Raw genomic sequence first — 19,329 nt, forward strand, 5'->3', positions numbered from 1 at the left:
CGGCTTTCCTTCCTTACGATCTGCGACGCAGCCCTGGATAATGCACGTCGAGATATCTCCGCAGTCGTCAGGATGAATGGTGAACACCGACAAGTCAAGCCCCGCGCGTTGACATTACAAGACAACATGAATGGGATCTCCAAGGGCAGTCAGGACCCTGCTGGAAACAGATTGGGCAACGGTCTTAATGGAAATACGAAGTCTTCTGGGACAGATGCAACGTCATCGCCTCCACCGGACAATGATAGCATGGGAACCTCAGCCTGGCCCGATATTCCCGCCGACGAGGAAATCATAACCCGAGATCTCGGCTTGAATGACCATGTCGAAGCGAATAGCACAGCCTCATCGGGCTGGCACTCCACGAATGGGACACATAAAAAAGAACTTCAGCCAGCGGAATCGCCAGACCAGGGTCTGGGTATCCTTGTCGAGCATACCCATGACGATACAACGAATACTGGTCGGTCATCGGTCGTGGATGTCTTGGAAGGCCAGAAGATCACGGCGGCCCTGGCAGAGCTCACCGGAGACGGCTCGTCGCAATCGGCCGAGGGAAAGGAAAAAGTGATAAAACTATCTCCAGCGAAGATCCAAGAACTCACGTCGTCACCGGACTCGATTCCCTACCGTGTTGCAACACCAGACACAAAGCCCGGCAGAAGAGGGGTTTCGGATTACGACAATATCAATGCGGTGATTTCTCGATCCGAGGTACCGGATATCGAACAAGCACCTATCAGTGCACGGACAGCCGTCACGGATAGCGTGCTGGAGGCTCGGCCAGGTAAAGATGTCCCCTTCGAAGAAGCATCTGTACCGGCAAGCCCATTGTCCGCTCGGCAAACCATTCCTCCATCTGCTCGAAATCGACCCCATCCATCACGCACATTTTCAACACCTGCTTCTTTGCGACGGACACTACCTGTTTCACCTAATAATGAACGGTTGGCACAAACTTGGGCTTCACGGCCGAAACAAGACAGGCCCACAACAAAACATATGGATCGCGAGTCCAAGGGCCATCTTGGCCCGTCGCCCCAGATCAATGAGACACCTTTGTCTTCTCCACTGCCGCCATACCCATTGCCTCCCGTTTCAATACCCACGTACCTCCAGCTCGAGCTCGCGTCGGGTCGCCCATCTCCACTGTATATTCATCGCTCTGCAACAAGCGACTTTCCCTACGAATCGGCACATGTGAAGCTTGAGAGGCTGATGAATTTTCTTCGACTGCCTTTCGAACTGGAGCAGGTGCTTTGGTTTGGCGCCCTCGCGTGTCTCGATTCATGGCTCCATACATTCACCATTCTCCCTCTTCGGTTCGTCAAAGCTGTGTATATATTGGCCGAGTCTTGGGTGATGAACCTGGACGCCGAAATTCGCTTTATCTGGAACTTCGTTCTCAATGGAGTTGGACGAGTCTGGCAAAGAAAGATCCAATCGTCTACGGACGATGCAGGTGAAAGACGTGGAAGCGAGCCCGATGCAGCCCCTCGACTCGCATCTAGCTCCTCGGTAGCGCCAGAGTCTACTTCGGTTGACCGAGAATCCAAACATCGACACGGAGACTCTTCACGGAGGAGACACCGCACTTCCGAGGTTCGCAAGCATCATCACCATCATCGAAGGCGTAAATCGATGCCCTCGGCGTTGCTGCCCGATGACAAGGCCGATATTTTGACTGGCCTTCTCATGATTGCCACTTGTTGTGTTTTGATGTATCTCGATGCGAGTCGGATGTATCACTGGATTCGAGGACAGGCGGCCATCAAGTTGTACGTGATTTACAACGTCTTGGAAGTGAGCGACCGGCTGTTGGCTGCTATTGGACAAGATGTGCTTGAGAGTCTTTTCTCACGGGAAGCACTCGAACGTCGACCGGATGGACGCAGCAAGATTTTTCGTCCATTTGGGCTATTTTTGCTTTCCCTGGTTTATACTGTGACACATGCCACATCACTCTTTTACCAGGCCATGACACTCAACGTGGCAGTGAACGCGTACTCCAACGCCCTCATCACTCTACTCATGTCAAATCAGTTCGTGGAGATCAAATCTACAGTCTTCCGCAAGTTTGAGAAAGAGAATCTCTTTCAACTCACCTGCGCCGACGTTGTTGAACGATTCCAACTCTGGCTGATGCTCACTATTATTGCCTCTCGCAATATCGTGGAAACAGGGGCATTCAACTTCGTTGGTGATCTAGGGCTCGGGTCCAGCATTTCCAGCCAGTCCTCGTCCACTGCCACCAACAGCACACCTCTGTCAACACCGCCCCGGACCGCGTCGTCTATCATACCTCAATCGTTCACCTTCTTTCCGTCGTCAATATTGACCTCTCTGAGCAATGCCAATTCTTTCCTCCCGACGCTGGCACAAGTCTTGGGCCCCGTTATGGTTGTTCTTGGGTCCGAGATGCTTGTGGATTGGCTGAAGCATGCGTACATCAACAAGTTTAACAATACTCGTCCCGCCATCTATGGCCGTTTCCTTGACTTGCTCGCCAAAGATTACTACACCAATGCCTTTGGTGATCATAATCTCACCCGTCGTCTTGGTCTACCTGTCATCCCGCTGTCCTGCCTGTTTGTCAGGGTTTCCGTGCAAACGTACCAGATGTTCCTCGCGTCCCTGCTACCCCAGCATCCTTCATCCACCGTAATGGATTCCGCCTCCCTTTCATCCATCCACGACCATTACTCCCCAGTGCCCATCCCGTCCGGACCGCCTTTGAGTCTGCGGACCCTCCTGCCTGCCTCCGCCGCGCACTTCAATACCTTCGTCCGCACCGTCCTAGCCAACCTCATCCCTACCCCCGCGCAATCAGTTCAGATTTTCACCGTCATCCTGGTCCTCACAGGATTTGTGGTCCTACTCATTCTCAAGCTCCTCTTGGGTATGGTCCTTCTTGCCTTCGCCCGCTCCCGCTATCGCAAGATGAACCTATCTGAAAACGAGGCCCCGCCATCCCATTCCTCGTCTCATCCTCAGACGGCCACTGGATCTTCGGCCCCACGCCACCGCGAGTTTGCTGTGGAAGGCAGTCGTCGTGTCGGAGGCTGGGGCATGGTGGAAGTAGGCGATGAAAGGCGTCGATGGATTTATGCGGATGACCCTGACGGGCTCCAGCGCCTCAAGGAGAAAGAGGAACGAGACAAGAATAAGGACGGGGATATGAACATCGACCATGTGCAGCGGTATGAGATGGTTGCTAAGAAGATCTGGTAGTAAGTGGCGGTATGGTGTATTCGTGTAATTTAGATGTATAGCATAGTAAGCGCCATAATCATCGTGAATTCTTCAATATTAGAGCTCTAGCTATGTATAATGTCTCAATGTCTAGGTCGTACAAAAACACTACCATCTCATTCAAGACGGCAGATTCCAAATAAAATCTAGTCCGCCCCCCTCATACATAGGAAACTGCCCGCCGGTACTGCTGATCCCAAACGGGGCCATGGAAGGATCAAATGGAAGTGAAAGCCACTCGTCACCCGCCATGTCGTTCAACGAAGGCATGAACCCCAGCTCGGGCGTCAAATTCTGCGACGCAGGCGTGCCCATCGGATTCGCACGGTCTGCATTATTATTATTGCTGGTATTATCCGGCCAAGGTGGAGGAGCCATCGATGATCGTCGCGTTGTGCCTTGACTGTTTTTCATGACTTTCGACGATGCCAGGAGATTGCGCCGTAAGCGCGAGACGTGCATGTCTAGGAGAGCTGCGTAGCGGGTACTCAGGTGGACGTCGTCAAGGGCATTGGACTTGAGCGCGTCGATTGCTTTTTCCAAGATCTCCAGCGCCTCTTGGAGCTTTGCATGCCGCGTGCCGAGGCTGAGCGCCTTCATCAGGAAGATCGAGGCGCTGGTGATGCGCAGCACAATTCGCACAGGCGAGAAACGCAGCGCCCCTGCCTCGGCGAGATGGGTCACTTTCTGTAGAATCTGGCAGCATCCATCGATGACTTCCTGGATGTATTCGTAGTCGGTGGGATCGATGGTCATAGGCCGCATTTCGTCGAAGTGGTTTGGCTCTGTGTCTGCCACGGCGCGTTCCACGACGGCCTGCATGCCCACTGAGTGGGTGTACACGCGCACGAAGTTGTATTCGATGAAGAGGTCGTTGTAGAATGCTTTGTCCAGGACTTGGGGCTGTAGGTACTTGTCTTTCCACTGGTTGAGCAGTGGCCGGAAGTGTTCTAGGAGGCCAACATATCGGCCCGTGAGAAGTTGTTGTCGCGAGAAGACGGCTGATGGGAAGAACATGTCAGTCACTGATTTGGCGAGCTTGGTCAGCTCGATCCACGAGTCCATGAACGTGAGCCAGGTGTTTCCTGGCTGGCTGAGTCCGCGGGGTCGGCGGCCTCCCAGGATGGCGTGGTTGAGAGACTGCGGGATTGGAGACATGCATCCTATGCGCCAGGCGAGCTGGTTAATATACACGTATAGAAGACGCTGGACGCGCTGCCTGCGCAGGGTCATTTGGTCGACCCATTGCTGTTCTTCTTCGGAAGAGCAGTTCGTATCGCTATCGTCATTGTCGAAAATGCCCAGTTCATGTGCAAGAGAGAGTCCGCACCCGAGGAGCATCCAAGACATCTGGTCCGATCTTCTGGCGGGCTCGATCATATCTTCCACCCATCGACTCCCAGAGTTATTGTCTCCGTTCTCTGAATGTTTCAAATTCGGGGCAGGAGAGATCAGATCGTCATCCCACCCGTCCGTTTCAGGAGGAAAATGTAGAGACCGAGGATGCCACTCAGACATCAGAAGAAGTGCTTCGACAGTCCCCAGGCTTCGGACCTTGGACTTGGTGGACTTTTCTTGACCGAAGATGAGTCGCATCGTTAACTGTTGGCAATGCTGCCAGAGTCGATGGTGAATGAAGAAGTTTCTGGACTCGCCGCCTGCCCCGGGAAGGATATGATATCGAGAAGAAATCATGAGTATGGTACAGCATAACACCGGCTCTCGAGTGATTAGCAAGTAGTGATTATTATGATTGGCGTAGAAATCAGTCAAAATTGGGGAGAGCCAAGACATATTCTTAAAGAACCTGGCAGTAGTGTTAGTTATGAGCGTGAAAAAGATATCCTGAGGAGCTTACATATCAATATAAGTGACAGCCTCCCGAGCGGTAAACCAGCCCTGTTTCACGAATCGACACGCTTCCCATATATCCAAGGTCTCTCTTGCAGCATCGGATAGCTCTACAGGGCGTCTAACCCTGGGCATCGGCTCAAAGGCCGCGGGACTGTCGTAGTTCCTGGGAGTGGCTCGTTTTGTAGCCCTCAAAGACGCATTACCAGTAACTGACTCGGGCGTTGTGTCATTCTCGTGATTTTCTTGGTCATGCGCAGTTGCAGCCTCGAACAAGATGTTCAGCGCATCATTCCCGCTCGCGACGACCGTCCGCATCATCGAGCTTGCTAGGGTGGAATTGGACCGGTGTCGATTATTGGGATCATATGATTGTGATGGGGAGTTGTCGGTGTGTCCATTATGCTCGTTAACAATGGGCTCTCGGCCTCGTGAGTCTAGGGGAGTCTGTCTCTGAGGTCGAGCGAAGTTCCATCCTGACTGGAATGGACTTGTCGCACTTGGAGTGTACGGCCCGCCACCGGGAGTTGATTGTAGATTGTGGTAAGTCGAGTTACCGTCTGGCGCAACGCCATGATATGAATGTTGGATATTCGACTGGTCTAGAATAGTTTGTGAGTCTGTCCTCGCATGTTGAGGCGAGACACCATCTTCGTTTTCCTCAGATGACCGAGCTGCATCACCGTTAGCACCTACCCTAGAGACTAAAAGTGGAAACTAACCTCGTTTGCGAGACCTCTCCCAAGCGCGCTTCTCCGGGAAAACACATTGCCTTAGCTCCCTCCGGCATCTCGCACACGGTGGGCCGATGGGTAACCCATCCGGCCCGGTGCCTAGGTCGCACTTCGCCTTGCGTTGCCGACAAGGAATGCATGCCTTGTAAGTTCGCTGGTAGGGCCGGTCCGGGCGGGGTGGCCGAGTGCCGTCGTCCATGCTCAACGAGCCGTCGCTGTGCGGCTGGATCAGGGAGAAGTTGATGATGAATTCTCCGTGGTGTGGAGAGTGAGTGGATGAACGTTGCAAACGCGCTCCAGTCGCTACTGCTAGCACTGTCACCGGCCTGTCTGGCTCGTTGGTCGAGACTCAATTGGAGCCTTAGAGGTTGCAATGTGGTTTGTCGTGAGGTGTGGGCGTTAGCCGCCGGTATCCGATGCTGACCGCTCAGCAATTCGGGGTTACAACTGGGACGGGCTTGGTCTGTTTACGCAACGAAATTGAATGTTGGGGTCAGAGACATTATTCGCAGAATACTACCTGATTACAACATGCAGGTACCATCCATTGCGAAACATGGTTTCTACTGGAATGGTTACACGCTGCGTGCAGCGGGCCACATGGAGATCGACCTACCTATACCTCGGTATTCCGCAGGAGCTTGCATGCAATGCACGACATAATACTAAGACAATCGTCGTTTTATTCGCACCCCTGACATTGTTAACTTTAATGTCGACAATTGGAATAGGGTACTTGCACTAAACATGAGATCCGTGAGAAACGGGCTCAGCAGAAGATTCTTTCGTACTAAGCGGCCCATCCTCTCAACGGCACATACAATACGACAATTATGGAGATATTTACCTACCAGGCGGTGATGAAGTCATTCAATAATATATTGATTGGCTCCATAATAAACACAGAGGGAAATCAGCGGATATGCAGGTTGAGTTTCAGAACGTGAACACTCGGATGATTACAGCGGGGCTGGTCAATACGAAAGGATTGACATTCCTGAATAACTATAATTTCAGTGTGATTGGGGGTGCACCTCCGGCCGTTGTAGCGTTACAGACTGCCGAATGAAAAGGTTTGGCTGCTAAATTATCGAACTATACGCTACCTCTAGTCGATACGCTGGAGGAGTTGTTTCTCAATGCGAGGATCGCACTGATGAATTCTTATCTACTACAGCAGGTCATGAATTTCCCATTCATCGAGTCGCAAACCAAGGTTGAGATACCCGACTCAATGGCTAATTCATGCTTTAAAATTATTCATCCCCCATGTCCCCCACCTGAGCCGTTTGCGACCATCTTTCAATGCTACAACATCTGCGTCTACTCTCTCCTGATCCTCTGGCTTTCCTATGGAGTCGCCATAGTCCTCACCCTTCTCAGAATTGCTTCTGGCATCTCTCCATCGTTGCTAATACTGGCTCTTACACGAAAACTTTTCCAACAATTCTCTGACTTTCTCGTGCCATCTCTCTATCTGCTCCGGTCAGGGTCGCTGATGCGGACGCTATAGACCTAACGCCAGAATATGTGAATAATCTGATCGTATCTTTCCGGACTATTATATATCTGTTTCTGAGGATGAAGATGTACCGATGCAGGACTATGGAGATTCCCAAAAGGCTGTATGGTCTCGAAACAGGATTGGATTATGTATCTTTAAAGTCGGAGATGAAGTAGGTTATAATGATGAAACCCTATCTTGTGCTAGAAAGAACTTACAGTAAACGGAATAAAGTAAAAGATACCCCTTTTTACCCTAGGACGAAAATATAATTGACTATTATTAATAGCTTCCCGTAAGACGGTCTCCGAGCATGCCCGTCCGGCCCAAAGCGGCTTCCTGCTTCCCCAGATCAGTCCCGGAACCCATTCCGCGCCAGTGTTCACACCAAGTATAAACCCGTACGCCAGTCGCGGAGGTTAAGCATTTCACCATTTGTCCAAGACCTCCTAGACAGACCAAATAATTACCATGGCCGATGATCTCACGCTCTACACCTACTTCCGCTCGTCCTGCTCAGCGCGGGTCCGCATCGCCCTCCACCTCAAGGGCCTCACTTTCACATCCGTCTACGTCAATCTCCTTAAAGGCGAGCAGTCTTCCGCCGAACACAAAGAAATCAATCCCTCAGGAACCGTCCCAGCACTCGTGGTCAAGCGTGTCTCTGCCAAGCCCTTAACAATTACCCAGTCTCTCGCTGCACTGGAATACCTCGACGAGGCATTCCCAGACACAACACCCCTCCTCCCCTCAGACCCAGAAACTCGCGCTACAGTGCGCAGTCTCGCATCTATCATTGCATGCGATGTCCAGCCCGTGACGAATCTGAAGATCCTGAAGCGCGTGGCCCCGCTCGGCGCTGATCGGGAGGGCTGGTCGAGGGATTTGATCGAGGATGGTCTGCGCGCATATGAGGCTATTGCTGCCAAGTCGGCGGGCAAGTTTAGTGTTGGGGACACGATCTCCCTGGCGGATGTATGTCTGATTCCGGCGGCTTGGGGTGCTGAGCGGGTGGGCGTGGATTTGAAAATGTTTCCGGTTGTGAATGAGATTGTGCAACGTTTGGAGGGGGAGAGTGCCGTAAAGGCGGGGCATTGGAGAAGTCAAAAGGATACGCCAGAGGAATTTAGAGTAAAGCAGTAGGGATAGGCTCTTGGTTCTTGTCACTGTTGCAGCAAGCGACCCTTAACGATGATCGATGCCAGTGATTCGTGTATTTCATTCATTGCGAAGTTTCTATTTACGACCCATCAAGATGATTCCCATTCTTTTTCATTTCGCGTTGTCTAGAGCGGGTGTGCAGGCAAGATGGTGCCGACACAATCACCGAAACCGACATAGTTCCCTTCGGAGCCAGCCACGCCGCGTAGAACGACCGTGTCGCCATCCTCTAGGAAAAGACGCTCCGACCCATCCTCCAGCTTCAGCGGGTTCTTGCCATTAGTCTGTTCCAGCAGACTTCCCTGGGTCTTGGGCTCCGTGCCTGAGATAGTGCCCGAGCCCAGCAAGTCACCGGTGTTCATATTGCAGCCCGTGATGGTGTGGTGAGCGAGCATCTGAGGGAATGAAAAGAGGAGGTTGCGAGCATTAGTCTTGGAGATGGTCGTGGGCTTACCGCCCTTGTTGGTCAGCTCGACTTCAAGGGCGATGTCAAAGGCGCTGTCCGCGTGCTTCTCGCGCAGATACGGCAGCAAAGACTCGCGGTTTCCTGGTTCCAGGCCGGAGGCACGGAAAGGCTCGAGAGCATCAATCAGGACCACCCAGGGCGTGATGGTCGTGCCAAAGTTCTTGGCGTTGAACGGGCCCAGTGGGACGTACTCCCAGGCCTGAATGTCGCGCGCAGACCAGTCGTTCATGAGCACCAGGCCGAAGATGTGGTCTTCGGCCTCCTCGATGGGGACAGGCTTGCCGAGATCATTGGGCGTGCTGACGAAGGCGGCAAGTTCCAGTTCGATATCGAGGCGCTTGCACGGCGAGAACGTCGGCACTTTGGGGGTAGCGGCCGGGTTGGCCAGGATCTGGCCGTTGGGACGGTGCAGAGGCGTGCCCGAAGTTACCACCGACGAGGCACGGCCGTGGTAGCCCACGGGAAGGTGCTTGTAGTTAGGCTGCAGGGCGTTGTCCGGCCCACGGAAGAGCACACCAATGTTGTAAGCGTGGTTCAGGCCGGCATAGAAATCCGTGTAGTCGCCGATCTGCATGGGGAGGTGGTTGGTGACCTGCGACAGAGGCAACAGGGCCGACTGCTGTAGCGAGGCATTATCTTTAAGCACCTGGGGGAACTGGGTGTCGGCACGGAAGACGTTTTGCAGATACTCGCGCACCTGGCGGTGCACGGGGCGTCCCAGCGCTGCGAAGGCATTCAGAGTGGGCTGGCTGAACACACCCAAGTGCTGCTGGATGGCGGGGAGCTGTGCAAAGCCGCCAGACGAGGCGAAAGCGCTCAGGTTGAGCGCATAGTCGCCGATGGCAACCGCGGGGACCCGCGAGGCGGACTGGCCTGAGATGATACCGAAGGGGATGTTGGCCAGCGAGAAGGGCGAGTTCTTGGGGATCTGGAGCCACGACGCCATGATGGATAGAGATGTGTGTGTGTTTGTGTGTGTGTGAACCGTCAGGAAATAATGTTTACAGCCGAGTGGCTCTTTACTACTTTAACTGCGGGTTGTTGCGCTGCCCATTCCGGGACAGCGGAAACCCTCCGCGCCGGGGTTGTATGGATTGGGTGCGGTGTAGGGTGGCTATGACGCTATTCCCATTTTTCTGTCCACCGTATCTGATCTATTAATGAAATAATAACAAGGGCGGTAACCCTATAGAATAACCCTCGAATCATTAATCTCGCAGAACCGACAGTTTCCGACAATTCATTATGGTGTGGATGGTCGGAAGACGAATTAATCATAATGATGACGACGGGACGGGCGTGTGGATTGCACTCATCTAGACCGAACGGACTAACATCTCTAGGACAACCCCGCTTAGTCCCGGCAATCATGGATTCCGCGGTTGCGGACATGCGTTGCCGCGATGATGATATTATTATAGTCAAGTAACAGACGGGCTCAACTTCAACAGCATTCTCTCCAACCATGCCCGTCACTAACTTCGCCCATCCGGATCCCTACGCCTACCAGACGGGCTTCGACTCGTACCACGAGTATGTGTCATTGATTCATCCGTTGAGATCTAGCTACTAACCGCGACCAGGACCGAGGCCGTCAAGGGCGCCCTCCCCATCGGCCAGAACTCGCCTCAAAAGGCACCGTATGGTCTATACACCGAGAAACTCTCGGGCACTGCATTCACGGCGCCGCGCCACGAGAACAAGCAGACATGGGTCTACCGCATCATTCCCGCCGCGGCGCACGAGAACTTCACCGCTGAAGATGCGGACTCGTATCACACTTGCATGACCACCGAAACGCACAAGCTGCACCACATCCCCAACCAGCTACGCTGGAACCCCTTTGATCTCAACGAGAAAGTTGACTGGGTACATGGTTTGCACCTGGTAGCCGGCGCCGGTGACCCCACCCTCAAACAGGGCATGGGTATTTTGCTATATGCGGCCGGCAAGGATATGGGCAAGGAAGCCTTTTATTCGGCGGATGGCGATTTCCTGATTGTGCCGCAGCACGGTGTGCTGGATATCCAGACGGAGCTGGGCCGTATTCTCTTGCGTCCGAATGAGATCTGCGTCATTCCCCGAGGTGTCCGGTAAGCACTCTTCCACAATGGCTCGAATTCATATTGTTAACCCCCTGTTAGATACCGTGTAACCCTCCCCTCAGGCCCGGTACGGGGCTATATCTGCGAGCTGTACCAGGGCCACTACCAGCTTCCCGAACTCGGGCCCATCGGCTCGAACTGCCTCGCCAATGCGCGCGACTTCCAAGCGCCCGTCGCTGCCTTTGACGATGAGGAAGAGCGCAGCGAGTACAGACTGTACAGCAAGTTCAACAACACGCTCTTCTCTGCACGCCAGGACCACACACCCTTCGACGTGGTCGCCTGGCACGGCAATTACTACCCGTTCAAGTATGACCTCGGCCGGTTCAACACCATCGGATCGATCTCATTCGACCACCCCGATCCCTCGATCTTTACCGTACTCACCGGTCCCTCGGACCATGTGGGCACCGCCATTGCAGACTTTGTTATCTTCCCGCCTCGTTGGCTGGTCGCGGAGGGGACCTTCCGTCCACCGTGGTATCACCGTAACACTATGTCCGAGTTCATGGGCCTGATCTGCGGGAACTACGACGCGAAGACGGGCGGTGGGTTCCAGCCCGCAGGTGCAAGTCTGCACAATGTCATGAGCGCTCACGGACCGGACTCGGCTGCCTTTGAGGGAGCGAGTAATGCGGAGTTGAAGCCGCAGAAGATCGGGGATGGGAGCTTGGCGTTCATGTTTGAGAGGTATGTTGGCTTCCATTGCTGTTACGTATGCACTGTGCTGACCCGATTTTTTTTTTTTAATTAGCTCTCTCATGGTTGGTGTCTCGGAGTGGGGATTGAAGACCTGCCAGAAAGTGCAGGAGGAGTATAATGAACATAGCTGGAAGCCTCTGAAACGGCATTTCGTGAACCCAGACAAGAAGGCCTGATTGAGATGAGCCAGTATAGGGAAAATGTGATGCGTGTATGGATGCTCTTAGTGAAATAGTCTAACACAATACGGGATACTTTTGGACCAATCTCTAGCACCCCCGGTGGTGAGGATTGAGAAATATATAAGTGATCTAGAAGTGGACTGTTGTAAAAAGATAGATATTGATTTTTGTATATTTTCTACCATCCCACTATTTACCTGATCTCACTGGTATCTCAGGCGAATCATGCAATCACGGTTTGGGTTCCCAAGGCCTGCCCATATGTCTGCATGCAAAATCAAAGTGCGCCAAAAACTGGATCTCTCGATGTTTCTCACGCCGCGAGTAGTAGAGTAAGCTTCCAGTACTTCCAAGCTGTCCATAATCCAAAAGGACTTCTTCTGGTATTCATCGAACATATCCAGCACATGTTCTGTGATAGGCAAAAGAACGAGTCTCGCGGAATATCGAGCTAAAATTAGTCAATACCAGCGTAGGGCCGAAAAATCCTGCGTGCTTGTTATCGGCTTACCGTATTTTAGCCGCTTGTTGTTAGAAGATCCCTGACCTCTGACGCTCCGCACGACCCCGCTCCACGTATCTTGGAAGAAGCTACTGAGTGCAACCCGATAAATATCAACCATCGAGCCACCGGTTTCCTTTGCTCCGACTTGTCAAGCCCATCGACTGAATCCTTGGAATCAAAAACAGTCTCGAATCATTAAATTATAAAAAATGAGCATCGACATAGTTCAAGGCAGTGATCTCGAATTCATTGCACCACCCCTCAAACATCGCGGCGACGGCCTCGCTTTCAAGAATCTTTTCCGCGGTGAAGATGGCACGCCCGAGAACTACTACCTCGCGTTAGCGCGGCAACGCGACTTCTACTCGCCCCGCCACAAGCACAACTTCGACCAGTTCCGATACGCTGTGCGGAACGACGTCTCCATCGGCCCAGACATGCTACTGCGCGAAGGCGAGCTGTGCTATCACCCCGAAGCCGTGCACTATGGACCACAGAAAGATGAGGGCGGAGACCGCGATGTCCTCGTCCTGCAGTTCGGCGGAGCCAGCAAGCAAGGATATCTGTCGTTTGACCAACTGGCGACTGCGCAGGCGGCGTTGAAGGAGAAGGGCCGCTTTGAAGGGGGCAGATACTACGCCGATAGCGACGGTGCCGCGTCCGAGGGTAAAGATGGCTATGAAACGCTCTGGGAATACTATAACCACCGGCCTCTGGTATACGCCGAGCCTCGATTCGATAAACCGATCATCGTCAAGCCGAAAGGGTTCGACTGGAAGCCATACACCAGTGCTGGCCAGGGGGTTTTCAAGAAGACGCTCGGAGTGTTCACTGAGCGGGAAACGTGCGTGCAGATAGTGAAGATTGTTGCTGGGAACAAATGGCACGTTCGCGTCCAGGATGCGATCCAGCTTCTGTACGTGCTCCAAGGGAAGGGCGTGGGATCTCAGCCGACTGGAGGCACAGTGGTGCTGTTACACGAAGAGAGTGCTATCCGCCTGACGCGGAATTCGCACGATATCCATCTTTCAGCAAGTACGGACGTCGAGATCATGCGGTTTGTTCTACCTACGTTGTCCTAGAGGCAGAGAGCAGAAATATGATTTGCCGTATATACATTGTTTTAGAGATGGCTCTGTGGACCAAGGTATGTAGGGTGAGATATATAAATCAGTGTAGATCATGTTCAATCCAAGCAAGTCACCCCTCAACCTCCTTTCTCATCGCCTCCTTCACGATTGCGCCGCACATCTTCGCATACGGATTCGTCTGCACAGCTAACTGTTGTGCAACCTTATTCCCATACCGTCCCCCAAGAAAGAAATCCTGACTCGCCATCTCCTCGAGCTGATCAGCGGCCAGTCCGCGCAGTCGCTCCGGTCCCCCACCGGTTTCTTCTTTCTCTCCGTTCATGTTCTTTTTCAACCGTGCCGCTTTTAGTAGCAGGTACCCACGATGAGTGTGTACGTCTGCTAATAATCGTGCTTGTGCGTTTGAGACTGGGTCTGCGGGGGAGCGTGGTGTGGCGAGGGTGATAGCTTGGCCGAGGTCGTTGAAGATACGGGTGGCGAGGAGGGTGGATTGGGGTGTGAAGAGAGAGTCGTCTGAGTTAGAGTCTGTGTTTTTGGTCTTGCTTTCGTCTTGTACGTCTGCTAGGAGTCGCAGTGTTTGTGCGCGGTTGGTGTATGCTGATGGATAGGTCGGGTATTTCTCGACGAGAGCGTCGAAATCGCCGACCGCAGATTCAACTATTTCTCGGGTTGGGCTATCACCAGATATTTGGCGGATTATTGATGCCTCCCGCTCTTTGAGCGAGGCCAAGTCTTGCTCAGAGATGGATACACTTGACGGCCATGGTGGGAGCGAAGGGTCGATCACAACCCCGGATGAGGGCGAGGACTCGGCGTCGAAGAGAGCCTGGAGGACTGCCGCATCATTGGTGGTGAGATGTGGTTTAGTTGTAGTCATTTTGCTGATTGATTGTGCTGTCAGAGTAAGTGCAACAACTAAATTCAGTGGTGATGCCGCGATGATAATATGGCGGATATTCCCGGCAATCGGCGGGTATTTCGCCAAAATCCGTGGTCAGCCGAACTATGAACCACCAGCTTCACAGAATATCCGAGCCATGGTGGCGGCTACTGTGGGCAGTCCATATGGATGTGACTTAAAGGTGCAGTTCTGCAGCCAGATTTAGGAAAGTTCCATCATCAACTTCCATCACCAACTTGCCCCTTCGAAAAATACTTGACAGAGAAACCAAAAATGGCTCCCTCAGCCATCTCAACCAGCCCTCCCCCCTCCGAAACAAACGGGACCTCGTCACTGGCGAGCTACCGGGGCTATGACTATATCCACTGGTACGTCGGCAACGCCAAGCAAGCGGCAACCTACTACATAACCCGCATGGGATTCAAGCGGGTCGCATACCGCGGCCTAGAAACCGGCAGCCGGGCAACATGCTCGCACGTCGTTCGCAACGGCGACATCACCTTCATCCTCACCTCTCCACTGCGCTCGCTGGACCAGCTCGAGCGGTTTGATGCCGAGGAGCAGGAGCTACTGAAAGAGATGCACCGACACCTTGAGAAGCACGGCGACGCTGTCAAGGATGTTGCGTTTGAGGTGGATGACGTCGAGGCCGTGTACTATGCTGCTGTGAAGAACGGTGCAAAGGCCGTTTCGGAGCCGAAGATTCTCGAGGATGCCAATGGGTGTGTCAAGGTCGCTACGATCCAGACTTACGGAGAGACGACACATACTCTCATCGAGCGGAATGAGTATCACGGCGTCTTTATGCCGGGGTATCGCTCTGAATCGGGCGCCGAGGATCCTCTGGCGAAGTTCTTGCCCGGCGTGCAGTTGAAGCGAATTGATCACTGTGTTGGGAATCAGGACTGGGATGAGATGGACAAGATCTGCGAGTAGTAAGAACCCCTCCCTCCTTTGTCTCTACCATATCATCAACTAACAGCCATGATCCAGCTACGAGAAAGCGCTCGGCTTCCACCGCTTCTGGTCCGTAGACGACAGCCAAATCTGCACAGAGTTCTCAGCGCTCAAGAGCATCGTGATGTCATCCCCGAATGACATCGTCAAAATGCCCATAAACGAGCCCGCCAAGGGCAAGAAGCAGTCCCAGATCGAGGAGTACGTGGACTTTTACAATGGAGCGGGTGTGCAGCACATCGCCCTCCTAACGGACGACATCATCCGCGACATCACGAATCTGAAGGCGCGCGGCGTCGAGTTCATCAAGGTGCCAGAGACGTATTACACGGACATGCAGGCGCGTCTGAAGAAGGCCGGGCTCGTGCTCCACGAGGACTTTGAGACGATTCGGAGTTTGGATATTCTGATTGATTTTGATGAGGGAGGGTATTTGCTCCAGCTTTTCACAAAGGTATGTGTCTCTATCTCTATATCAAACTTGGTTGTTTGGTTGGGAGTGAATGGGTGACTGATTTGCGGTATAGCATCTCATGGATCGGCCTACGGTGTTCATTGAGATTATCCAGAGACACAACTTCTCCGGATTTGGGGCTGGGAATTTCAAGTCCCTCTTTGAGGCTATTGAGAGGGAGCAGGAGCTGCGCGGGAATCTAATTTGATGCGGACGGGGACAGTTGCTTTGACCCAGACTGGTTTTTTATATTTCTTACGATTGCATCTAGCGCATCTCTATGTAAAATTGCTCAATACCATCGCATAATTGATCTGAGTACCGTCTCTTTGCTTGGCGTGGACAAAGTGGGATATGATGCTGGACCAGCAAATGCAGTGCGTGAACTGCTGCTCCGTGATCACTTCTTTTTCGATGAGCTGGAACCACCAGGAACTGTTGCTCCTCGCCGTTTGTATTTCCGAGGATCTAGACCGTCAGGACATATTCTCGTATCATTTAGACAGACACATACCTTTCCGGCTCATCAGCGCCCGGTTTCGGGTCCCCTTTCCACCTTCCCAGAATCCGCTGCCCGCCTTACCGACAAGAACTGCTTTGCAGATGCCACAGGCTTCGGGTCTGTAAATCTGTTCGCGGGAGCAGAAGCCACTGTGATTCGTTAGTTTATCGCTTACTTATTTCCACCGAGGAGAAAGGCCAACATACCAGATCATGCGGTTGGCGTGTTCATTGGGATGATCTGTTTCAGCGTCATGGCATCTACAATATCGTTAGCATGTCCGCTTGTACTACGATGCTGTCAACTGCCAATTAAACCATACCTGTCACATGGAAATACTTTGGCACAACAGCCGAATCTGAACCAGCGGTAGCTTTTCCCGTAATGTTGACAGCGGCCACGCCGGGGCAGCTCCTGACCAGCGACAATACCAAGGACCTCTTTGGGCTGTTATTTGGTCAGTACAATCTTCAAATATCTTTAAGGGGGCTTCTAGCCTTCTTCTTCAAAGGAAGAGCACCGCGGCCAGATACTTTTCGAGTATACGAGTTAGAATGAAGTCGTTTCAACGCTTGATTTCTTTGACTCACCCGCTGCGGTCCCGACAACCAGGAACTTGACTTCTGGAATCTTTAAGACTATTTTAAAGTAAGCGGTAGGCTAAAGTTTGTAACAGGTAAATGCTCACCCATCTTGCGATGGCACTGTCGGCAAATCGCCATGGCGCTTTCTCCACGAACGGCCGACACTCCCGGAGAAGGATATACAGTTGAACACTCTGAACATGTTGGAATGAAATGACTGTTCTAAAATTAGTTACCGAGCCAACAACAGAAACAAAAGGCTCACCTTGGAAGAAGATCCCCTACAGTGCAGCCATCTAGGTCCAAGTAGCCAGCGCGATTGGAGTGAGAATGCATCAACTGTCGCCGGAAGGCTGGAATAAACTCAATAAGCCTCTGGTCCGCAAAGTAGCTAGTTAATTGGACTCACCAATGCTCATGGGATTAGCGCATTTCTTGCACGATTCCATCTTTGGCGAAACATCCTTCTCATCCTTGGCCTGCGGCACATTCTTCACATCGAGTGGTTCTTTGCATCGTTCACATTTGACCGTGATATAAAGATTGGTAAGCTCCAATAGCTCGATGCCGTACAGCTCCAGGAAAGGAAATGACAGAGCAACACCTTTGCCAGGAGGCTTGTCCACGATTGCAGGGACAGGTGCGCCACCATCCTCCTCTTCCTCTTCTTCTTCTTCTTCGAAGGAGTCCTCGTCATAACTTGATTCTTCTGTGGTTTCATCGTCACTGTTTCCATCTGGAACAGACCATTCAGGCGGCCGCGGGATGACATGTAAATGTGGTCGATCTTCTGTATCTGCCGCCAGACCGTCATGGACGGGTGGAGCTTGGGTGGGTTCATCAACGGTTTCTAAGACTGGTAAGGGCACATCTTCAGGCTCCTCGGGAAGTGGCGTTTTGGCAAAATTATGCAGGTTGCTGGCCAAGTAGTTGATCTGAGACACCAAATTCAATTGAGAATTCTGCTCAATCCATTGCGCAAATCCCATCTCCGCTGATCTTGCCTCGGTGCTGTCGACTCCTTGTATCTCAATAGAGCTACGTTCCAACGGATATAGTTGGGGAACCAGCAACTTCACGGTCTTGACAGCTTGAAGTGTTCGGGGTAGACGGTCTTGTTTGGTCGGCTGAATGGGGACGACGAAAGAGACTCCATCTGGCCTTTTCTGAAACATGGGAAGTCTCCCTAACCGAGCTTCAATCTGCTTGGTTTCGGTTGCCCGTCGTTTCTCAGCCTGGGCTCTCTCTTCAGCTGTGTAAGTGGGTTTCGCAGGTGGCGGTTTTGGTTTTGGCGCTTCCGTTGCAACCTTCGGCGCTGCTGTTGTGGTGTGCGATACTGGAAGTCGGATTTGAGCGTTTTCAGAGCCTGCAGCCCCAGTGCTACCACCGATATTTGCGACAAATTTCAGTTTTGGGCCCCTTTCGAGGGTTGTAAGCAAACGCTCGAGCTGTCTGTCCAGAGCCTTCATCCAATTGAGCAGATTCCCTTGGCCACTTGTCCGCAAGGTAAAGTCGACAATGTCATCAAACCCTCTGGCAACGTTTTCTCGGAACTCGGGTGCCATATCGGAGTTCGTGACCTGCAGCGCCGGTCGCCCTTTCCCTGGGTATGAAGAAGGGACATGAAGAACACATTGCAAGCTGTCCAGCTCAAATGGAAAATCCGGATCTGACGGAGCCAAGCCAAAGGTTAGAGTCGATCCCAGATCATCGCCGCTTTCTTGAGGGCGGAAGCGCCGCCTCAACTGGTTGATCTGAAACTCTCTTGGATTCGTCTGTTCAACTTTCGACATGGGCCTTTGAGGTCGGGCAGTACTGGTCGACGGATTTCCATCCACAGTCAAATTTTGGATGTTGGCGGCTACATCTTGGACCGAAGGCTGGGCATCATCCTGCGGTCCGGACGGCTGTTCAGACGCGCTCTGGTTTGATGTAATGACAGAAGCGTCATGAACATACGGGCAAGATGCGCCAGCACGGCATCCTAAACGAGTGTCAGTTTCGAGATGCTCTGAATAGACATTCCAAACAACGGCCTCCTGTTATCGCTCTCATGACGATATGGCCCCGACTGGCATGCCAGGCGTGTATACTTGCAAAACAACACCAGGCGTATACGAAATACCAGGACAAGTACATACACCTCGTATATCCTGCAGAGTGAAGGACCTACCTTTTTTGGAAGCATAAAAGCGGCACTTGATAGGCTTGCGGGGGTGTGATTGGGGCGGCCGAGGCGACCTGTCTGGGTCCGGAACGCCTGGCGACTGAGCCGCTGACAAGTCATCACTTGTAGAAGACGGCGGCTCTGGCCCTAGCATAGTGGTGAGCGTGTGATCAAAAAGGTTGCGGGCCGCGGAGTGCCTGGTGGTGGGGGG

The 19,329-nt window shown here is 52.6% G+C and overlaps 9 protein-coding genes across 9 annotated transcripts; 5 read left to right on the forward strand and 4 right to left on the reverse strand.

The window, feature by feature from the left end:
• Positions 1-72: 72 nt before the first annotated feature.
• On the forward strand, positions 73-3,231 carry N7510_005671 (TAPT1 family protein; the record flags this gene model as incomplete). Its single annotated transcript, XM_056977597.1, has 1 exon — positions 73-3,231. The coding sequence occupies one exon, from the start codon at positions 73-75 to the stop codon at positions 3,229-3,231; it is 3,159 nt and encodes a 1,052-aa protein (XP_056833629.1).
• Positions 3,232-3,372: 141 nt separating this feature from the next.
• N7510_005672 (uncharacterized protein) lies at positions 3,373-6,036 on the reverse strand (the record flags this gene model as incomplete). The annotated part of the gene is made up of 3 exons (XM_056977598.1): positions 3,373-5,059; positions 5,111-5,777; positions 5,826-6,036. 3 exons carry the CDS (start codon positions 6,034-6,036, stop codon positions 3,373-3,375), a joined length of 2,565 nt encoding a protein of 854 aa, XP_056833630.1.
• A 1,776-nt stretch (positions 6,037-7,812) lies between these two features.
• On the forward strand, positions 7,813-8,484 carry maiA (maleylacetoacetate isomerase MaiA; the record flags this gene model as incomplete). Its single annotated transcript, XM_056977599.1, has 1 exon — positions 7,813-8,484. The coding sequence occupies one exon, from the start codon at positions 7,813-7,815 to the stop codon at positions 8,482-8,484; it is 672 nt and encodes a 223-aa protein (XP_056833631.1).
• A 143-nt stretch (positions 8,485-8,627) lies between these two features.
• Positions 8,628-9,914, reverse strand: fahA (fumarylacetoacetate hydrolase FahA; the record flags this gene model as incomplete). Its single annotated transcript, XM_056977600.1, has 1 exon — positions 8,628-9,914. The coding sequence occupies one exon, from the start codon at positions 9,912-9,914 to the stop codon at positions 8,628-8,630; it is 1,287 nt and encodes a 428-aa protein (XP_056833632.1).
• Positions 9,915-10,433: 519 nt separating this feature from the next.
• On the forward strand, positions 10,434-11,951 carry hmgA (putative homogentisate 1,2-dioxygenase (HmgA); the record flags this gene model as incomplete). The annotated part of the gene is made up of 4 exons (XM_056977601.1): positions 10,434-10,501; positions 10,552-11,061; positions 11,113-11,763; positions 11,828-11,951. 4 exons carry the CDS (start codon positions 10,434-10,436, stop codon positions 11,949-11,951), a joined length of 1,353 nt encoding a protein of 450 aa, XP_056833633.1.
• Positions 11,952-12,671: 720 nt separating this feature from the next.
• On the forward strand, positions 12,672-13,544 carry N7510_005676 (uncharacterized protein; the record flags this gene model as incomplete). Its single annotated transcript, XM_056977602.1, has 1 exon — positions 12,672-13,544. The coding sequence occupies one exon, from the start codon at positions 12,672-12,674 to the stop codon at positions 13,542-13,544; it is 873 nt and encodes a 290-aa protein (XP_056833634.1).
• A 118-nt stretch (positions 13,545-13,662) lies between these two features.
• hmgX lies at positions 13,663-14,430 on the reverse strand (the record flags this gene model as incomplete). The annotated part of the gene is made up of 1 exon (XM_056977603.1): positions 13,663-14,430. The coding sequence occupies one exon, from the start codon at positions 14,428-14,430 to the stop codon at positions 13,663-13,665; it is 768 nt and encodes a 255-aa protein (XP_056833635.1).
• A 297-nt stretch (positions 14,431-14,727) lies between these two features.
• N7510_005678 (4-hydroxyphenylpyruvate dioxygenase family protein) lies at positions 14,728-16,073 on the forward strand (the record flags this gene model as incomplete). Its single annotated transcript, XM_056977604.1, has 3 exons — positions 14,728-15,389; positions 15,448-15,865; positions 15,939-16,073. 3 exons carry the CDS (start codon positions 14,728-14,730, stop codon positions 16,071-16,073), a joined length of 1,215 nt encoding a protein of 404 aa, XP_056833636.1.
• A 1,273-nt stretch (positions 16,074-17,346) lies between these two features.
• Positions 17,347-18,744, reverse strand: N7510_005679 (uncharacterized protein; the record flags this gene model as incomplete). The annotated part of the gene is made up of 1 exon (XM_056977605.1): positions 17,347-18,744. The coding sequence occupies one exon, from the start codon at positions 18,742-18,744 to the stop codon at positions 17,347-17,349; it is 1,398 nt and encodes a 465-aa protein (XP_056833637.1).
• Positions 18,745-19,329: the final 585 nt, after the last annotated feature.

The sequence above is a fragment of the Penicillium lagena genome (genome assembly GCF_028827675.1).
Source record: "Penicillium lagena strain IBT 129212 chromosome Unknown utg000003l_segment0_segment0, whole genome shotgun sequence".
In the NCBI taxonomy this organism is placed as follows: Eukaryota; Fungi; Ascomycota; class Eurotiomycetes; order Eurotiales; family Aspergillaceae; genus Penicillium; species Penicillium lagena.